The sequence below is a fragment of the Manis javanica genome, chromosome 6 (genome assembly GCF_040802235.1).
Source record: "Manis javanica isolate MJ-LG chromosome 6, MJ_LKY, whole genome shotgun sequence".
NCBI lineage: Eukaryota > Metazoa > Chordata > Mammalia > Pholidota > Manidae > Manis > Manis javanica.
This window is the reverse complement of record NC_133161.1, coordinates 2,898,257-2,915,555: the sequence shown is the minus strand read 5'-3', so window position 1 is coordinate 2,915,555 and position 17,299 is coordinate 2,898,257. Positions and strand designations below refer to the sequence as shown.

Genomic DNA, 17,299 nt, shown 5'->3' with positions numbered 1-17,299 from the left:
TGATTTGTTTCAGTAGATGCAGTTAAGTATTGTTTTGTTGAGATTGGAAAATAAATACGAATAATACATAAAAGAGCATCAGTGAACAAAGAAAGGATTAGCCATTTTGAATAGACTTTAGCAAGTTTGCTGCACACTGATTTTATTAGGAAATTTTGAAAATTCTTCATTTCTTTTCTCTTTTAGGAATCGTTAAGAGCCGTCAGATACGAAATATCCCCAGATAAAGAATATGCTCTTTTTTCGTACAACGTGGAACCAGTGAGTACCCTTTACTGCCTGTAAAAGAACTGTTTCTCTACTCTGATACCTTATTAAGTATTTTCCCTTGTATCTTCCCTATTAGTGATCTTTGAATCCTGGAATGGCTGGTGGGTCTGGGGTCAGTCTCTTTTTATGCCATACTGCCACCTAGGGGGGGAAAATGGTATAAAAATCACTGGCAGAAAAAAAAGTGATCCTTTTTAGGGGCTATTTCATAGAATTTTCTTGGGCAGATACAGAGAAGTTGTGTCTCTACAGAAATTTATCTTCCCTTTCATGTAAATATTCTTGCCATTTTCTCAGTCGCACCACAAATTTTATCCTAGGAACAAAAAGTAACTGCCAGTTTCTCTGTAAACTAAAATAAAATGTTAATTATCTCCTGGCCATCATAGTATTCTAGAGAATTATTTCATCATATAAATCCCTGTTTGTAGGACTTTGTATATGCATCTCCCATAAAAACGTCACCAGAATTTTCTATAAAATCTCACCCTAGGCTTTAGTGGCAGCCTAAAACTGGGTCTTTTTTTCTTTTCTTCTCTTTTTTTCTTTAACATACTCATATTTTACAACTCATTTTGGCTCTTTAATTTTAAATGAGCTAGTAGGTGAAATTTATTAGTAGAAGTAAAGCAGATGTTCACCTTGTAAGAGATGAATCACTTTAGAAACGTGCATTTGTGGCACTTTATTCTTCAGCAAATAAAGTACAGACTTCCCCTGCCTTTCATTCTTCTGAGACCATTCTAATTACAACTGTGTGACCCTTCTGTGAGATGCAGTGGTCCCAGGTCTGGAGAGCTCCTTGGTGGGGTTGAGAGACTCTGGCCCTGGCACAAGATGGGCAGGCTTGTTGAGCTTCACCCACTTGGGGAGCTGGGGGACTGGTTTGCATGGGGATGCAAGTCCAATTCCAAAATTTTTAGAATTTCATTTAAAAGTTATGTGATAACTGGATCATTTATTGGAGATTTCAGTTTTATTGCTCTAACTCTAGATCTTTTTAAAAACTCCGCCATCACTCTTTCATTTCCTGTTTTTGCATTATCCATTATATATGAGTTGTCATTTTCTCCACCCAAATTCTTTGGAACACCTGGTCCTCTTTGCCTGTTTGATTGGGAGAAGTCAGTAAGCTTGATAATATGCTAAAAGGCAACTTCTGGCCTTGGACTCTGTGTATCCTTGTCCATCCCTTCACTCCCCTCTGTAAACGTGAGGCACTTGGGCCTGCTGCACGTGCGTCATAGAGAAATTCAGCTCCTTTCATGGAAGGCCCCGAACAGTTAATTGCCACACGTGAACAAGAGACAAAGCTCAGCAGACACCTGAAGGGCTTTCGTAGGGATGGGGGAATTGGTTCGATTGGGGTTGTCCTGGGAGATACAGCGAACACCAGAGTGGACAGAACCTGCTAGACAGCTGTCAGGCCACCTCGCTAGAGGACCTCTTTATCACAGGAGCATCCCGCCATGGGATGAATTATCCTGCTTGCTAAGCAGCTTCCTACTCTCAGAAGCCTTTGAAAGGAAGTTTTACATTTGTTCTTCAGAACCACGGGGAAGAGATTCTCGTATCTCCACTTGGAGAAGGCAGCCCTGTCCGTGGGTCTGCAGTTCTGTGCAGTCAATTCTCCTCCAGTTTCTCTACTTTTCCTGATACACCTTCAGAAACACTGCCTGGAATCCCCTTGCAAGCAATAACTATTTTTTTTTTTGGTATCATTAATCTACAATTACAGAAAGAACATTATGTTTACTAGGTTCCCCCCTTCACCAAGTCCCCCCGACATACCCCTTCACAGTCACTGTCCATCTGCGTAGTAAGATGCTGTAAAATCACTACTTGTCTTCTCTGTGTTGCGCAGCCCTCCCCGTGTCCCCCACGCACTATACATGCTAATCGTAAGGCCCCCTTTCTTTTTCTCCACCCTTATCCCTCCCTTCCCACCCATCGTCCCCAGTCCCTTTCCCTTTGGTAACTATTAGTCCATTCTTGGGTTCTGTGATTCTGCTGCTGTTTTGTTCCTTCAGTTTTCCTTTGTTCTTATACTGCACATATGAGGGCAATCATTTGGTACTTGTCTTTCTCCGCCTGGCTTATTTCACTGAGCATAATACCCTCTAGCTCCATCCATGTTGTTGCGAATGGTAGGATCTGTTTTTTTCTTGTGGCTGAGTAATATTCCATTGTGTGTATGTACCACGTCTTCTTTATCCATTCATCTACTGATGGACACTTAGGTTGCTTCCATATCTTGGCTATTGTAAACAGTGCAGCAATAAACATAGGGGGGCATCTGTCTTTTTCAAACTGGAGTGCTGCATTCTTAGGGTAAATTCCTAGAAGTGGGATTCCTGGGTCAAATGGTATTTCTATTTTGAACTTTTTGAGGAACCTCCATACTGCTTTCCACAATGGTTGAACTAGTTTACATTCCCACCAGCAGTGTAGGAGGGTTCCCCTTTCTCCACAACCTCGCCAGCATTTGTTGTTGTTTGTCTTTTGGATGGTGGCGATCCTTACTGGTGTGAGGTGATATCTGATTGTGGTTTCAATTTGCATTTCTCTGATGACCCGCGATGTGGAGCATCTTTTCATGTGCCTGTTGGCCATCTGGATTTCTTCTTTAGAGAACTGTCTATTCAGCTCCTCTGCCCATTTTTTAATTGGATTATTTGCTTTTTGTTTGTTGAGGTGCGTGAGCTCTTTATATATTTTGGATGTCAATCCTTTATCGGATCTGTCGTTTATGAATATGTTCTCCCATACTGTAGGATACCTTTTTGTTCTATTGATGGTGTCCTTTGCTGTACAGAAGCTTTTTAGCTTGATATAGTCCCACTTGTTCATTTTTGCCTTTGTTTCCCTTGCCTGGGGAGATATGTTCATGAAGAAGTCACTCATGTTTATGTCCATGAGATTTTTTCCTATGTTTTTTTCTAAGAATTTTATGGTTTCATGACTTACATTCAGGTCTTTGATCCATTTGGAATTTACTTTTGCATATGGGGTTAGACAGTGATCCAGTTTCATTCTCTTACATGTAGCTGTCCAGTTTTGCCAGCACCATCTGTTGAAGAGACTGTCATTTCCCCATTGTATGTCCATGGCTCCTTTATCAAATATTAATTGGGTTAATGTCTGGAGTCTCTAATCTGTTCCACTGGTCTGTGGCTCTGTTCTTGTGCCAGTACCAAATTGTCTTGATTACTATGGCTTTGTAGTAGAGCTTGAAGTTGGGGAGCGAGATCCCCCCCACTTTATTCTTCCTTCTCAGGATTGCGTTGGCTATTCAGGGTCTTTGGTGTTTCCATATGAATTTTTGAACTATTTGTTCCAGTTCGTTGAAGAATGCTGTTGGTAATTTGATAGGGATTGCATCAAATCTGTATATTGCTTTGGGCAGGATGGCCATTTTGACGATATTAATTCTTCCTAGCCAGGAGCATGGGATGAGTTTCCATTTGTTAGTGTCCTCTTTAATTTCTCTTAAGAGTGTCTTGTAGTTTTTAGGGTATAGGTCTTTCACTTCCTTGGTTAGGTTTATTCCTAGGTATTTTATTCTTTTTGATGCTATTGTGAATGGAATTGTTTTCCTGATTTCTCTTTCTATTGGCTCATTGTTAGTGTATAGGAAAGCTACAGATTTCTGTGTGTTAATTTGTATCCTGCAACTTTGCTGAATTCCGATATCAGTTCTAGTAGTTTGGACTGGAGTCTTTAGGGTTTTTTATGTACAATATCATGTCATCTGCAAATAGTGACAGTTTGACTTCTTCTTTACCAATCTGGATTCCTTGTATTTCTTTGTTTTGTCTGATTGCCATGGCTAGGACCTCCAGTACCACGTTGAATAACAGTGGGGAGAGTGGGCATCCCTGTCTGGTTCCCGATCTCAGAGGAAAAGCTTTCAGCTTCTCGCTGTTCAGTATGATGTTAGCTGTGGGTTTATCATATATGTCCTTTATTATGTTGAGGTACTTGCCCTCTATGCCCATTTTGTTGAGAGTTTTTATCATGAATGGATGTTGAATTTTGTTGAAAGGTTTTTCAGCATCTATGGAGATGATCATGTGGTTTTTGTCCTTTTTGTTGATGTGGTGGATGATGTTGATGGATTTTCGAATGTTGTTACCATCCTTGCATCCCTGGGATGAATCCCACTTGGTCATGCTGTATGATCCTCTTAATGTATTTTTGAATTCAGTTTGCTAATATTTTGTTGAGTATTTTTGCATGTACATTCATCAGGGATATTGGTCTGTAGTTTTCCTTTTGGGTGGTGTCTTTGCCTGGTTTTGGTATTAGGGTGATGTTGGCTTCATAGAATGAGTTTGGGAGTATCCCCTCCTCTTCTATTTTTTGGAAAACTTTAAGGAGAATGGGTATTATGTCTTCTCTGTATGTTTGATAAAATTCCGAGGTTAAATCCATCTGGCCTGGGGATTTTGTCTTTGGTAGTTTTTTGACTACCGATTCAATTTCGTTGCTGGTAATTGGTCTGTTTAGATTTTCTGTTTCTTTCTGGGTCAGTCTTAGAAGGTTGTATTTTTCTAAGAAGTTGTCCATTTCTCCTAGGTTTTCCAGCTTGTTAGCATATAGGTTTTCATAGTATTCTCTAATAATTCTTTGTATTTCTGTGGGGTCCATCATGATGTTTCCTTTCTTGTTTCTAATTCTGTTGATGTGTGTTGATTCTCTTTTTCTCTTAATAAGTCTGGCTACAGGCTTATCTATTTTGTTTATTTTCTCGAAGAACCACCTCTTGGTTTCATTGATTTTTGCTATTGTTTTATTCTTCTCAATTTTATTTATTTCTTCTCTGATCTTTATTATGTCCCTCCTTCTGCTGACCTTAGGCCTCATTTGTTCTTCTTTTTCCAATTTCAATAATTGTGACATTAGACTATTCATTTGGGATTGTTCTTCCTTCTTTAAATATGCCTGGGTTGCTATATACTTCCCTCTTAAGACTGCTTTTGCTGCGTCCCACAGAAGTTGGGGCTTTGTGTTACAGTTGTCATTTGTTTCCATATATTGCTAGATCTCCATTTTAATTTGTTCATTGATCCATTGATTATTTAGGAACATGTTGTTAAGCCTCCATGTGTTTGGGAGCCTTTTTGCTTTCTTTGTACAATTTATTTCTAGTTTTATACCTTTGTGGTCTGAAAAGTTGGTTGGTAGGATTTCAATCTTTTGGAATTTACTGAGGCTCTTTTTGTGGCCTAGTATGTGGTCTATTCTGGAGAATGTTCCATGTGCACTTGAGAAGAATGTGTATCCTGTTGCTTTTGGGTGTAGAGTTCTATAGATCTCTATTCGGTCCATCTGTTCTAGTGTGTTGTTCAGTGCCTGTGTGTCTTTACTTATTTTCTGTCTGGTGGATCTGTCCTTTGGAGTGAATGGTGTGTTGAAGTCTCCCAAAATGAATGCATTGCATTCTATTTCCTCCTTTAATTCTGTTAGTATTTGTTTCGCATATATTGGTGCTCCTGTATTGGGTGCATATATATTTATAATGGTTATATCCTCTTGTTGGACTGAGCCCTTTATCATTATGTAATGTCCTTCTTTTTCTCTTGTTACTTTCTTTATTTTGAAGTCTATTTTGTCTGATACTAGTATTGCAACACCTCCTTTTTTTCTCAGTTGTTTGCATGAAATATCTTTCTCCAACCCTTGACTTTTAGTCTGTGCATGTCTTTGGGTTTGAGGTGAGTCTCTTGTAAGCAGCATATAGATGGGTCTTGCTTTTTTATCCATTCTGTTACTCTGTGTCCTTTGATTGGTGCATTCAGTCCATTTACATTTAGGGTGACTATTGAAAGATATGTACTTATTGCCATTGCAGGCTTTAGATTTGTGGTTACCAAAGGTTCAAGGTTACCTTGTTTACTACCTTACTGTCTGACCTCACTCACTTATTGAGCTGTTATAAACACAGTCTGATGATTATTTCTTTCCCTTATTTTTCCTCCTCCTCCATTCTTCATATGTTGGGTGTTCTGTTATGTGCTCTTTTTAGAAGTGCTCCCGTCTAGAGCAGTCCCTCTAAGATACCCTGTAGAGGTGGTTTGTGGGAGGCAAATTCCTCAACTTTTGCTTGTCTGGTAATTGTTTAGTCCCTTCTTCATATTTAAATGATAATCGTGCTGGATACAGTGTCCTTGGTTTGAGGCCCTTCTGTTTCATTGCATTAAACATATCATGCCATTCTCTTCTGGCCTGTAAGGTTTCTGTTGAGAAGTCTGATGATAGCCTGATGGGTTTTCCTTTGTAGGTGACCTTTTTTCTCGCTCTGGCTGCCTTTAATACTCTGTTCCTGCCCTTGATCTTTGCCATTTTAATTATTATGTATCTTGGTGTTGACCTCTTTGGATCCTGTCTCTCAGGAGTTCTGTGTGCCCCATAGTCTGAAGAACTATTTCCTCCCCCAGTTTGGGGAAGTTCTCAGCAATTATTTCTTCGAAGACACTTTCTATCCCTTTTTCTCTCTCTTCTTCCTCTCGTGCCCCTATAATGCGGATATTGTTCCTTTTGGATTGGTCACACAGTTCTCTTAATATTGTTTCATTCCTGGAGATCCTTTTATCTCTCTCTGCATCAGCTTCTATGCGTTCCTGTTCTCTGGTTTCTATTCCATCAATGGCCTCTTGCATCTTATCCATTCTACTTATAAATCCTTCCAGAGTTTGTTTCACTTCTGTAATCTCCCTCTGGATGTCTGTAATCTCCCTCTGGACTTCATCCCTTAGCTCTTGCATATTTCTCTGCAGCTCTGCCAGCATGTTTATGATTTTTCTTTTGAATTCTTTTTCAGGGAGACTGGTTAGGTCTGCCTCTGCAGATCCTTTCTCAGGTTTAACTATCTTGGACTGAACCAGATTATTTTTGCCTTTTCATGGTGATAGCAGTGGCTGTAGGCAGGTTGCGGGTGTGTCAGCTGGGAAAAGAAAGTCCTTTCCTGCTTGCTGGATGCCTTGCCCTTCTCCGCTGCCTGTGATGGTTACCTGCACTCCTGAAGCAGCCACCGGGTGAGTCCCCTAAGCTGCTGTGGGCGGGGTCTCTGTCAGAGCAGCACGGAGCCCTGCGGGGAGTGGCAGGCACACCAGGTGCGCTCCTCTATGCTAGCGGCGACCCTACCAGGCGTCTGTGTGACAGCAGCAGCCTTTGGGTCTGGCCCGGGCGGCTGTGCGTTGGGCTGGGATTCCACTCGGCTCCTGGGAGCGCGCCTGTTCCCTCTGGCTCCACTGCAGGTGCGCGCGGGGCTCTTCCGCACAGGCTTCTACCAGGCTCCTCTGGCTTCACTGCCACCGGTGCACACGAGCCGCGCCCGGGCTGTTCGTTCGCGCCGCTGCGGGCTAGCCCTGCAGCGCATGGATCTGCTCTCGGTTCCTTCTAGCGCTTCCGCCCCCAGTGCACGCTCCCACTCTCCTGCTACTGGGCCCATGTGTCGCGGTCCGCGGCAGTTGGAGGAATGACTGGCAGGCTGCTTAGGGCCATGAGGGGCTTCAGAGCTGCACTGCCTCCGTTTAGGGTGCCTACATTTCCCCGGTATTCCCAGCTGCTGGGACAACTTCATCCAGCTATGGGGTCCCTGTCTCTTTAAGACTTGCAGAAAGCACTCACTTTTCTTTTGTCTCAGGGGCACTGGTTGCACAGACCTGCCCCCAGGTTTTGCTTTTCCATTTCTCTAATATCCAGCACCCCGTGCACCTTGTGTCTGCGTTCCGGGTGCAGATTTCTTGAGCTGGTTGTTTAGCAGTCCTGGGCTTTCACTCCCTCCCTGTCCTGACTCCTTTCTTCCCGCCGAGTTCTTGAGGGGGGGAGTGTTCGGTCCCACCTTGCTGTGGCTTGTATCTTACCCCCTTCATGTGATGCTGAGTTCTCACAGATGTAGATGTATCCTGGCTGTTGTACTGCATTCACTGGTGTCTCTTTTAGGAATAGTTGTATTTATTGTATTTTCATAAATATATGTTTTGGGGAGGAGATTTCCTCTGAACTACTCACACCACCATCTTCCTGTGATTCCCCCCAATAACTGTTTTGATAAAGAATGTTTTGCTAAATATGAGTCTTTATCACCTAACTCCCTGGCCATAAATATAAATAGGAGTCTTGAAATAACCCTTTCTCACCATGCAGTATCCATTGACTTCTGGTGTAAGACTGTGTAGTTTTTCTCAACTGAGGAAAAATGTAAGAAAAATGGAAAGTAACCCTTCATAATTTTCAAGTACAAAGAGGTTACTGTACCTATGACTATCCAAGCAGGTATTCTGTTCTTCCATCAGAAAAATCCAAGGGAGAGAGCTTGAGGTTCTGAAGGAGAACTTCAAGTTAAATATTAGGAAGAACTTCCTGCCTGGATAAACTTAGATGCAGCCATCTTTAGTAAAGGGGGGTGGGCTTCAAGGACAGATCTAGGTCTGCAGTTCTGAGAAAATTGGAATAAACCAGGACTTCATAATCTGTCTTTAGTGTCAGTTGAATTATCCCTGGATATTCTTTAAAAAACAAAGAAGTTGTATATTCAGATAATTTGGAGAACTCCAGTTAAACAAGTTTCTTCACTGTAGAAATTTTTGAAGCTTTTTTTATTCTCGTGAGGGTTATACAGTATTTCCCAAATGAGTATTTCAATATCTGATTCCTATCTAAATAGAAGGAAACTAGAATTTTTTTCTTTCAATTTGTGCTTATCACATTCTTATTTGTGTGTTCCAAAGGCAGCTAAGATACCTTGTTTATTTGAACTAACCCAACTTTTCATTAAAAAGTCTTTCATAAAATGTTTCTTTTTAGTAAACCAACAGTCTAGTTGCTAGCCATTTAATACAGTAACTGTTTCATTTGCAATAAAATTCCAGCATATTAGGGTATAGTTCCAGGCACAAACCACCCAAATATTCCGCCCTGCATCAGGAAAATTACCATTTTCCAAGTCCTGCTTCTCTCTGCTGCCCACCCTCAGGCACTGGCATTGCAGGGCAATAACCCTAGGTTATCCGCTGCTGGGGCAGCACAGACCAGCTCACTGACTGGAGCCACCAGCTGACCGCTCCGAGCCTGGCATCTTATCTTTAACAGGGGTCAGTGTTCATCTGCCAGAGCTGCCGGGAGGGCTGAATGTGAGATCACATGGGGGTGCCTGACAGTGCCCACAGACAGCTGGCACTCCAGAAATCTTAGTGCCCATTTCTCTGAGATATGTTGCTCTCTAAGCCTGGGGTTCCAGATGCCTTCCCGTGATGTGGAGCGTATTCTAGTCTACAGGGGTGTCTCCATGTGTTCTTTCATTTAAAAAACTTTTAGACACTAATTTGTACGAAAGAGATGCAGCTTAGAATATAAGCAAATAAGCTTTTGACTAGTGCCACCATGAGGAGGACCACCAGGAGGACGTTCATGGATGTGAGACAAAGGAATCCAGCCTATGTGGATCACTCTTGAGAGGCTTCCCTGAGGAAGTGGTCCCTCAGGGCCCCTTGGCCCTGGCCAAGTCCTCATGGCTGGAGCACACATGGTGAACGGGAGTATGGAGAAATCCAGTGTGGCCACAGAGAAGAGGGGCACCGCCTCCCGCTTTGCCTCTAGGAGGGCAGGGGCTCCCTGGCAGGTCATGGGTTTGCTCTTGGAATTGTTGAGTTTCAGATGACTTGGGGACATTTAACAAGAGTTTACAATTAAGTAACTGGGAGGATGGGTGTGAATGGAGAAAACCTTAAAGAAGGAAGTAAAACCATGAGTGTACATGGAGTCACCTGTGAGAATTATTGCAAATATATGAGCAGTGAAGAAGGCGTAAGAGGGAACTCAACGTGTTATAGAGGTTATAGAGGGAAGAAGCCACAGACAGGAGAAAACCAGCAAAAAGCATCTTATCTGTGAAGGAAAGGCAATGTTCCTAGGGCAGGGAGCCCCTCTACATAGGGCGCCCCGGGTTCAGCCTCTCTGCGGTCTCGCTGTCCCTCCGGGCGGTCTTACTCCTTCTTGCAGGTGAGATACCACCCACGTGGTGCTGACATGCTGGTCTGTCGTCTTTCCTGGACCTTTCCTCTTAGCCCCTGAGGGTGCCTATGCTCTGGGGGTGCCCATGCCTCAGGGTACCCATGCTCCAAGGGGTGCCCATGCCCCAGGGGTTACCCATTCCCCAGGGGGTGCCCATGCCTCAGAGGTGCCCATGTCTCAGGGGGTACCTATGCCCCAGGGAGTGCCCGTGCCCCAGGGGGTTCTTATACCCCAGGGGGTGCCCATGCCCCAGGGGGTACCTATGCCCCAGTGGGTGCCCATGTCTCAGGGGGTACCTATGACCCAGGGGGTGCCCATGCCCCAGGGGTGCCCATGTCTCAGGAGGTGCCCATGCCCCAGGGGTTGCCCATGCCCCAGGGGGTGCCCATGCCTCAGAGGGATGCCATACAGAGAACACCCACACTGGAGGGGCCACCAGCATGACGGGTTAGTCCTGGCGCCTTGGGGCCCTTCTGTCGAGCTCCTGTGTTCTGCAGTACTCTGCCTGGGGACGCAGGAGGAAGCATTTATGCCCCGCTTCTGTCTCCGTCTGTGAAGGCAGCCCCGAGCAGCCGCAGCCCCACTGAGCTGCTGTGTTGAGCAGAGTGGCTCCATGGCCTTGTCCAGGGCCAGCATAAGGCCTGCCCAGTTGCACAGGCATGAGGCTGGTTGAAGCCTGTGTGTGGCCGAGCCCCATGGCCATGGCCAGGGGACGTGGCGGCCTAGGGCTCTCTGGACAGTGGAGGGAACAGAGTGACTTAGCAAGAGCAGTGGTGCGAGGGTGTGGCTGCAGCCGGGAGGCCCTGCCCTGAGGGCAGCAGGGCCGAGGAGAGGCCTCACGGGGGGCTTTCTAGTGTTTGTTGTGTGTTTCTCCCTCTCATTTATTCAGACGAATTGTGATGGTACGTCATCTCCCAGTTGTTTGACATTCACTGGTTTTATTTGCCCATTTTTATATCGTCAGCTACTCAGTGAGAAGGAAGGTCTTTTATCTCCTGGCTCCACTCCCCTGGGGCCCCAGCCCAAGACCGTCTCTGTATATTTGATGCTAAATAAATTCATGTGTGGCATTTTCTTCTCTCTGAACTTCTTAGTGACTTGATGTGCTTAAAATTGCATCAAATACACAAAAATATAAAATTATGTAACCAAAGCAAGACTCTTTGTGAAATACCGTAGTAATATTCCGTGTTTATTCTGGAACCGCTGGGTCATGCTCACTGGCGAACTCTTTTTCCTACTAAACTCTTCCAGTGTTACTGAAGCTATAACTTGGCTAACATCCTTGAACGCTCACCAGTCAGCTAATGTTGACTTTGTCAACCCTACGTTTTACTGATGGTCTCAAAAGAACCCCTTTAAAACATGGAAAAAATTATCCATCAGATTTGAGAAAATGTAAACCCAGTGCATCTTGCCAGGCCTCAGATAATGGTCCATAAATATTGTGTCCACAAGGTAGAAAATAATAAATAACACCATGTTTTTATTTATATTGGTACCAGTCTTATAGTTTGCAAAATGTTTATTTACACCATTTCACTTCTTAAGAAAAGACCATTGCCAACCCAAAAAGCCAGTGTTTCCTGAATCAGTGTTGCTTTATGTATAGGACTTCATAGAATTTCTCAATGTACAGTTTATGAGTTTCTTTTGAAATGAAACTATACATTGGAGGAATAGTAATGTTTTATTTTTAATTGGGAAAACTATATTAGCTATAATAACAGCTATTCTAATGGGGAAATTGCCTTAAAACAAACTTTTATAATGAGAGTGTCCATGTTCCTTTGCACTGAGCTATATTTGACAAATGTGAGAAGTTTCCAAAACTCTTTCGGGAGGAGAAACAGTGACATCTTAGATCATTTAAAAATATTAATATATTTTGTGACTTTCAAAGAGGAAAGAAAATTATATCTGGAGATTAGAAACAGAATACAGAGAGATGAAATATAGAACTATATATATGGAGAATAAAGAATAGAAATACGAAATAAAGAATATATTTTATGAAAGAACTGCTGAATATTTGTGAAGAATTTCTTTGCAGTGTTTAAAGGAGTTCATTAGGGTGACTGTTCTTAAAGCCAGTGGAACATTGTTCTCATCCAAATAAATAAATCTTGTCTAAAAGCTAGCCAAAATAAAACCTGGGTCAGCCACGGTCATGGAATTGGCAGGCTCAGTTTACGTCTCTCAGCTGATCTGTCGCGTTGTCTGTTGCTGTGTAACCAACTACTCCACAACCTGGTGGCTTGAACCAGCAGCAGGAACTCTCCGGGTTTCCGGTGGTCAGCCTGTGGCCCCTCGGCTGGCCCCTCGGCCTCAAGGTCTTTCGCAGGCTGTCCTCCAGCGCTGTCTCGTCTCGAGGCTTGACTGGGGAGGGACCCGCTTCCAAGCCACCCATGCGGCGTTGACAGGGCTCGGCTCCTCCAGGGTGCTGGGCTTCTTGCTGCATCTGGGCCAGAGACCCTCCTCACCTTTGGCACCATGGGCCTGTACACGCACAGCCCCGACAGGCAGGCCAACCCCTCGGAGCAGCGGGCGAGCAGAGCCAGGGGCCAGCCAGTGGCCACCCCGATGTGCCCTCTTGTCACCATGTCCTGTTGGTGAGAAGCAGGTCTCGAGACCCAGGTGGGCCAGCTCACCCAGAAATTCTACCAAAGGCAAGATGGTTGGAAGGGAAAGCTCAGCTCTGCTCGCAGAATGAAGAGCTCCTGAGAAACAGTGTGGGTCTGGGGCCCGTGCAGGTGGGAGGCTTCCTGGAGGCGTTCTCGCCCCACCGCCACTGCAGCTGCAGGACGGGCCGTGGCGGACATGCCTCTGCCCTGCAGCCTGGCAAAGGGGGTCTGTTTCTCTGGCAGAAAAGCTACAGTGGTCCGGCCTGGCTGAGCCAGCGATAAGCATTCCTGTGAGAGTGGGGGTGAGGCCATCCTGCCCCCGCTGGCACACTCTCCCGGGGCCGCTGGCATCACCTTCCTCCCTCCTCCCTCCTCCCACCTCTCAGAACTTCAAGGGCCGCGTTAGGGAGAAAAGAGCAGACACGTTATGTCCTTTATGAGACACTAGGGCCACTGAGCACCATACAAATGTGGGAACCGTACCGTTCACGCTGCTCCATGCAGAGGCCTTAACCTCCCGCACTGGACCCCCACCCCACGCTTCACCTGCTCCGTCCAGCCACAGAATCCTTCTCTCTGGGGCTCTGACGTGCCACACCCCTGCCAGCTCAGGGCAGAATGTTCTGACTTCTGGGCAGGGGCCCTTCCTCAGGGTGGGGGAAGGACGGAGGAGGTGACAGAAGATGACAGGGGCTTGTCTGTCTGTGTGCGTAGTGGTGGAAGGATGACTGCGTTTCTTTTGATGCATTCTTTTACTTTTCCCCCAAACTTGGAAGGTAAGGGCAGATAGCACCCAAGCTGGGGTCTCAGATGGCAAGGAAGCAAGCCTCCCACTTCCTGGCTGCAGAAGCAGCTGGTCTAGGGGCGTCTAAGTGACCAGGCTGCTCCCCAGTTCCCAGCCGTTGGGCCAGTTTGGCACCACGTGGGGCTGGAAGTGTGGGTGAGTCAATGGGGAGGCAGGGATGTTTTCAGAGGTGATTATCTCCAGGGACTGTGCTTACTCAGCCGGCCATGGAGGGGAGGCCGTCAGTAGAAAACGGCAGAGTCTTAGGCGGGTCAGACATGGGTCGTGGGGCAGTGTGAGCTCAGGTGGTGGGAGGAGAGAGTGTGGCTGTGAGGGAGGGAGGGAGGTGGTGCGGCGGAGGGCTGCTGTCCCAGCCTCCCGTGCTGGGCCGTGACCCCGCGATGGCGAATCTCACACCGCCAGCTTGCGGAGGGTCTCCAGGCAGTCTACCCAGGGAAGTTTGTTTAAGTAATAAAAGAGGAAATGAAGAAATGTAAATGAGACGAAAAGTGGGTTTGCCAGGTGGCAGTGAGGTACAGATAGAGAAACCTAATTGCTCTTCCTATGAAAGGCCTCCATTGTAATGAAGGGGCAGAGGACTCAAAGTCCTCCTAAAGACGCGTGCTTCAGTTCCCGTTGGCAGTCCTGTGCTGTGTGTGAGCTCCCTAACAGCTGTTACACTCAGAGGCTCAGAGCCCATTGATGTGGCCCGAGTACCCACCTCTGAATGACTAGGACTTAGAGACCAGGAATCGTAACCTCCGTGGAGGTCAGAGCACCTTCACATCACTAAAAACTCCCAAGAATTAGTGATTGTTGTGTGTTAGGACTGATTTCATTTGTGATTTGGGGCTCCAACCGCTGCCAGAGAAAACGATTGAACACAATGCTCAATGAGGGTGCCATCCAGGATCCAGTCACTGATGGGACACATGTCATTTTCATTCCGAGGTGCAGCCAGACAGCCCGCTTCCAGAAACAGGTTAGGACATGCTGTTGCTTTTCTGCTGGACAACTAAAATTATTATTTTTATGATAACTGATAGACTTTCCAGAATGTAATTTTGATAAGTTTATTGTGTTCTCACTCCTTTCTTGGTGTATAATTTGGTGTGTAAGTAAGCCGTGTAATTTGAAAAACCCCTTGATGTGCTCTGGGCATGAGACAAGGACCTTAGAATTTTGTATTTTACTTTACACGTTTTATTTTCTAATAGTCTTTTTCGATCTCACTGGGTTGTTTTATTGATGAGTGTTCTTATAGAAAAAATCCTGAAATAGGTCAGAGGAGCTTTCTAGTATCGCTGGGTCCTGGGATATGGACACGCACATGAGGCTGGACCATTTATAGATGCATCTGCTCAAATGGGACTTCTGGCTGAGTCAATATGCACAGTTTTTTAATCTGTAAAAGTGAATAAGCAGAGGTGATGAGCAGCTGAGTGATTCCTCAGGTGGGTGCCCCAACGTCTTACCTCACTCCAGCATCAGCTCTAAAGCCCAAGTACAAGGTCTCCCCCCAGTGCTGGCAAAATCAGGGGTGGGTGCGACCAGGTGTGATTCATCCTGGGATGGAACCCCTCTCCGGCTGGGAACCGGTGAGACCAGAAAAGTTACGTACTTCCAAACACAGTGGTGGGGTGCAAGGACGGACATCCGCACCCCACGGGGAGGGCTCGGGAAGAGGATGCGACGGCCAAACCTGGCACAAAGCTGGCTCCTGTCTCTTAGTGTCGAGAACCATCCTCTCTGGCTCCATGCTTCCCTTCCATGCCCACCGTCACCCTCAGGGCTCTCTGCCTGGGTGGCCCTGCCCCTGAGGCCTGGTGGGGGGATCCTGGTCACCAAAGCTGGGGAGTTGGCCTGGGGCCTGATGGTCTCTGCACTGCCCTCAGGGTCACTCTCCCCTTTCTCGAGGATGAAGCGCGTTTACAGCCAAGCAGCTTTCATCCCACAGAATCTGCAGTCTGGCACGTGCTCTCTCACCGTGTCCTGGCTCTCCCGTCCCCTAGTCCCGGGTAGCAGTGTTTCTGCTGGGCTGACCCCATTTCCGTCCCGCCTCCTGCTGAACTGGCTGATTCCATCTGGGGTTCACGCCCGTGCTGACCTCCTTCTCAGACGGTCGTTCAGAACACCTTTGGGGTCCACGTCAGAGCAGGCCTCCTCGTTTGTACAAGATGGATGGGCCGAGGATTTCCCAAACCTCAGTTCTGGTTCCTTTCCTCTTCCCCATCCCCTCCTCCATCCATCTCTCTCCTCCCGAATCTCACCATCGGTCGGGAGGCCACACCTTCAGGATTCTGCTTAGAGATCTCTGCTGCACGCCCAATTTCGTGGCTCACAAGTCTGTCTTCCAGAAAAGATCAGAACACAACCAGCCAAAAATTCCCTTGTTCCCACCGGAGGCTCATCAGGATGGTCGTCTGGCCGGTGTTTCTGCCCGGGATCTCTTCGCTGCCTTCCGGGCTGCACCTCAGCCTCCTGCCGCCACCCACAGAATACTGGTCCCACGTTCCAGGCACTTGTCACAGATCCCGGTTCATGGCACCAAGTCTGCGTCGGCCGGGCCGCTGGGACGGACCGCCACAAGCTGGGTGGCGCAGACCAGAGATCACTTCCTCAGGCTTTTGGAGGTGAGACGCCCAGGCCCAGGGCCCCACAGGTGGGACTGCCGATCAGGGCCCTCCTCCAGCTTGGTGACAGCCACCAGCCAGCCCACGCCCATCCTCGGAGCCCTGTGTGGGCAGTGCGCTCTCTGACCTGATGCCCCTCTTAGCAGCTCTGATCCATCAGGTCAGGTGCACCCTTTCCACCCCGGTCACCTTACCTCCTCGTAGGCGCAGGTCCAGATGTGCTCACGCTGGGGTCAGGCTTCAGTGTGTGGGTCTGGGGGGGGACACAGACCTCCAGCCCATGGCACCACCCTCCCCGGCCTTGCTGGCTTGCCCATTAGGGGACCATGACACGCCCCACACCCACTCCTCCTGCAACTCCCCAGGCCCCGCATCCCCAGGGGCCCCTTTGCAAGGCTCACTTGATTTTCCTCCAAGGCCTGGCCTGGGTCATTTTTCCTCTCATGCAGTGCACTCTCCCTGACCAGCCTTCTCACCCCAATGTCTGCACAGTCCACTGCCACCCCTGAAATGTGATCCACTGGCTGGCTTAAGTGTCACCAGGAAACTTGTTAGAAATCCTACACCCAGGCCTCCGCCCTCACCTTAATGAACCAGAGCCGATATTAAGGAGGTCTGGGCATGACTCATGCACGTGGGGGTGTGAGGTGTCCTCTTCTGGGCAGTGACTCCCGGTCCCACCTCTGGTCGGATCTGTCACCCGGTCTCCAGACCACATGGTCTGCTCTGCCGCCTCCTGGAAACACAGACGGACCTCAGACACAGCCTGCACAACCCAAACTCTGGCTGCATCCCCACGTGGGTCTCCTCTGCTGCATTCTGCATGTTTGGGCGTTAGGAAAATGCCATCCTCCCGATTTCCAGGACCCTGGGCCTTGTGTCTCCCCTGCCCCAACCAGGCATCATCACTGTACCTCTTGAATTGAGTATATCTCCTTCTCTCCTTCCCCATGGCCACTGCCAAGGTCAGC

At 47.0% G+C, this 17,299-nt stretch overlaps 1 protein-coding gene across 5 annotated transcripts in view; it reads left to right on the top strand.

Annotated features, from left to right (window-relative positions):
* The window catches only part of DPP6 (dipeptidyl peptidase like 6), an 863,884-nt gene that overhangs the window by 609,095 nt on the left and 237,490 nt on the right, over window positions 1-17,299 (top strand). For all 5 annotated transcript variants that reach the window (XM_073238157.1, XM_073238156.1, XM_073238155.1 and 2 more), the window contains exon 5: window positions 187-261. In XM_073238157.1, coding sequence (XP_073094258.1) covers window positions 187-261 — 75 coding nt within the window. The remainder of the gene's footprint in view (window positions 1-186; window positions 262-17,299) is intronic.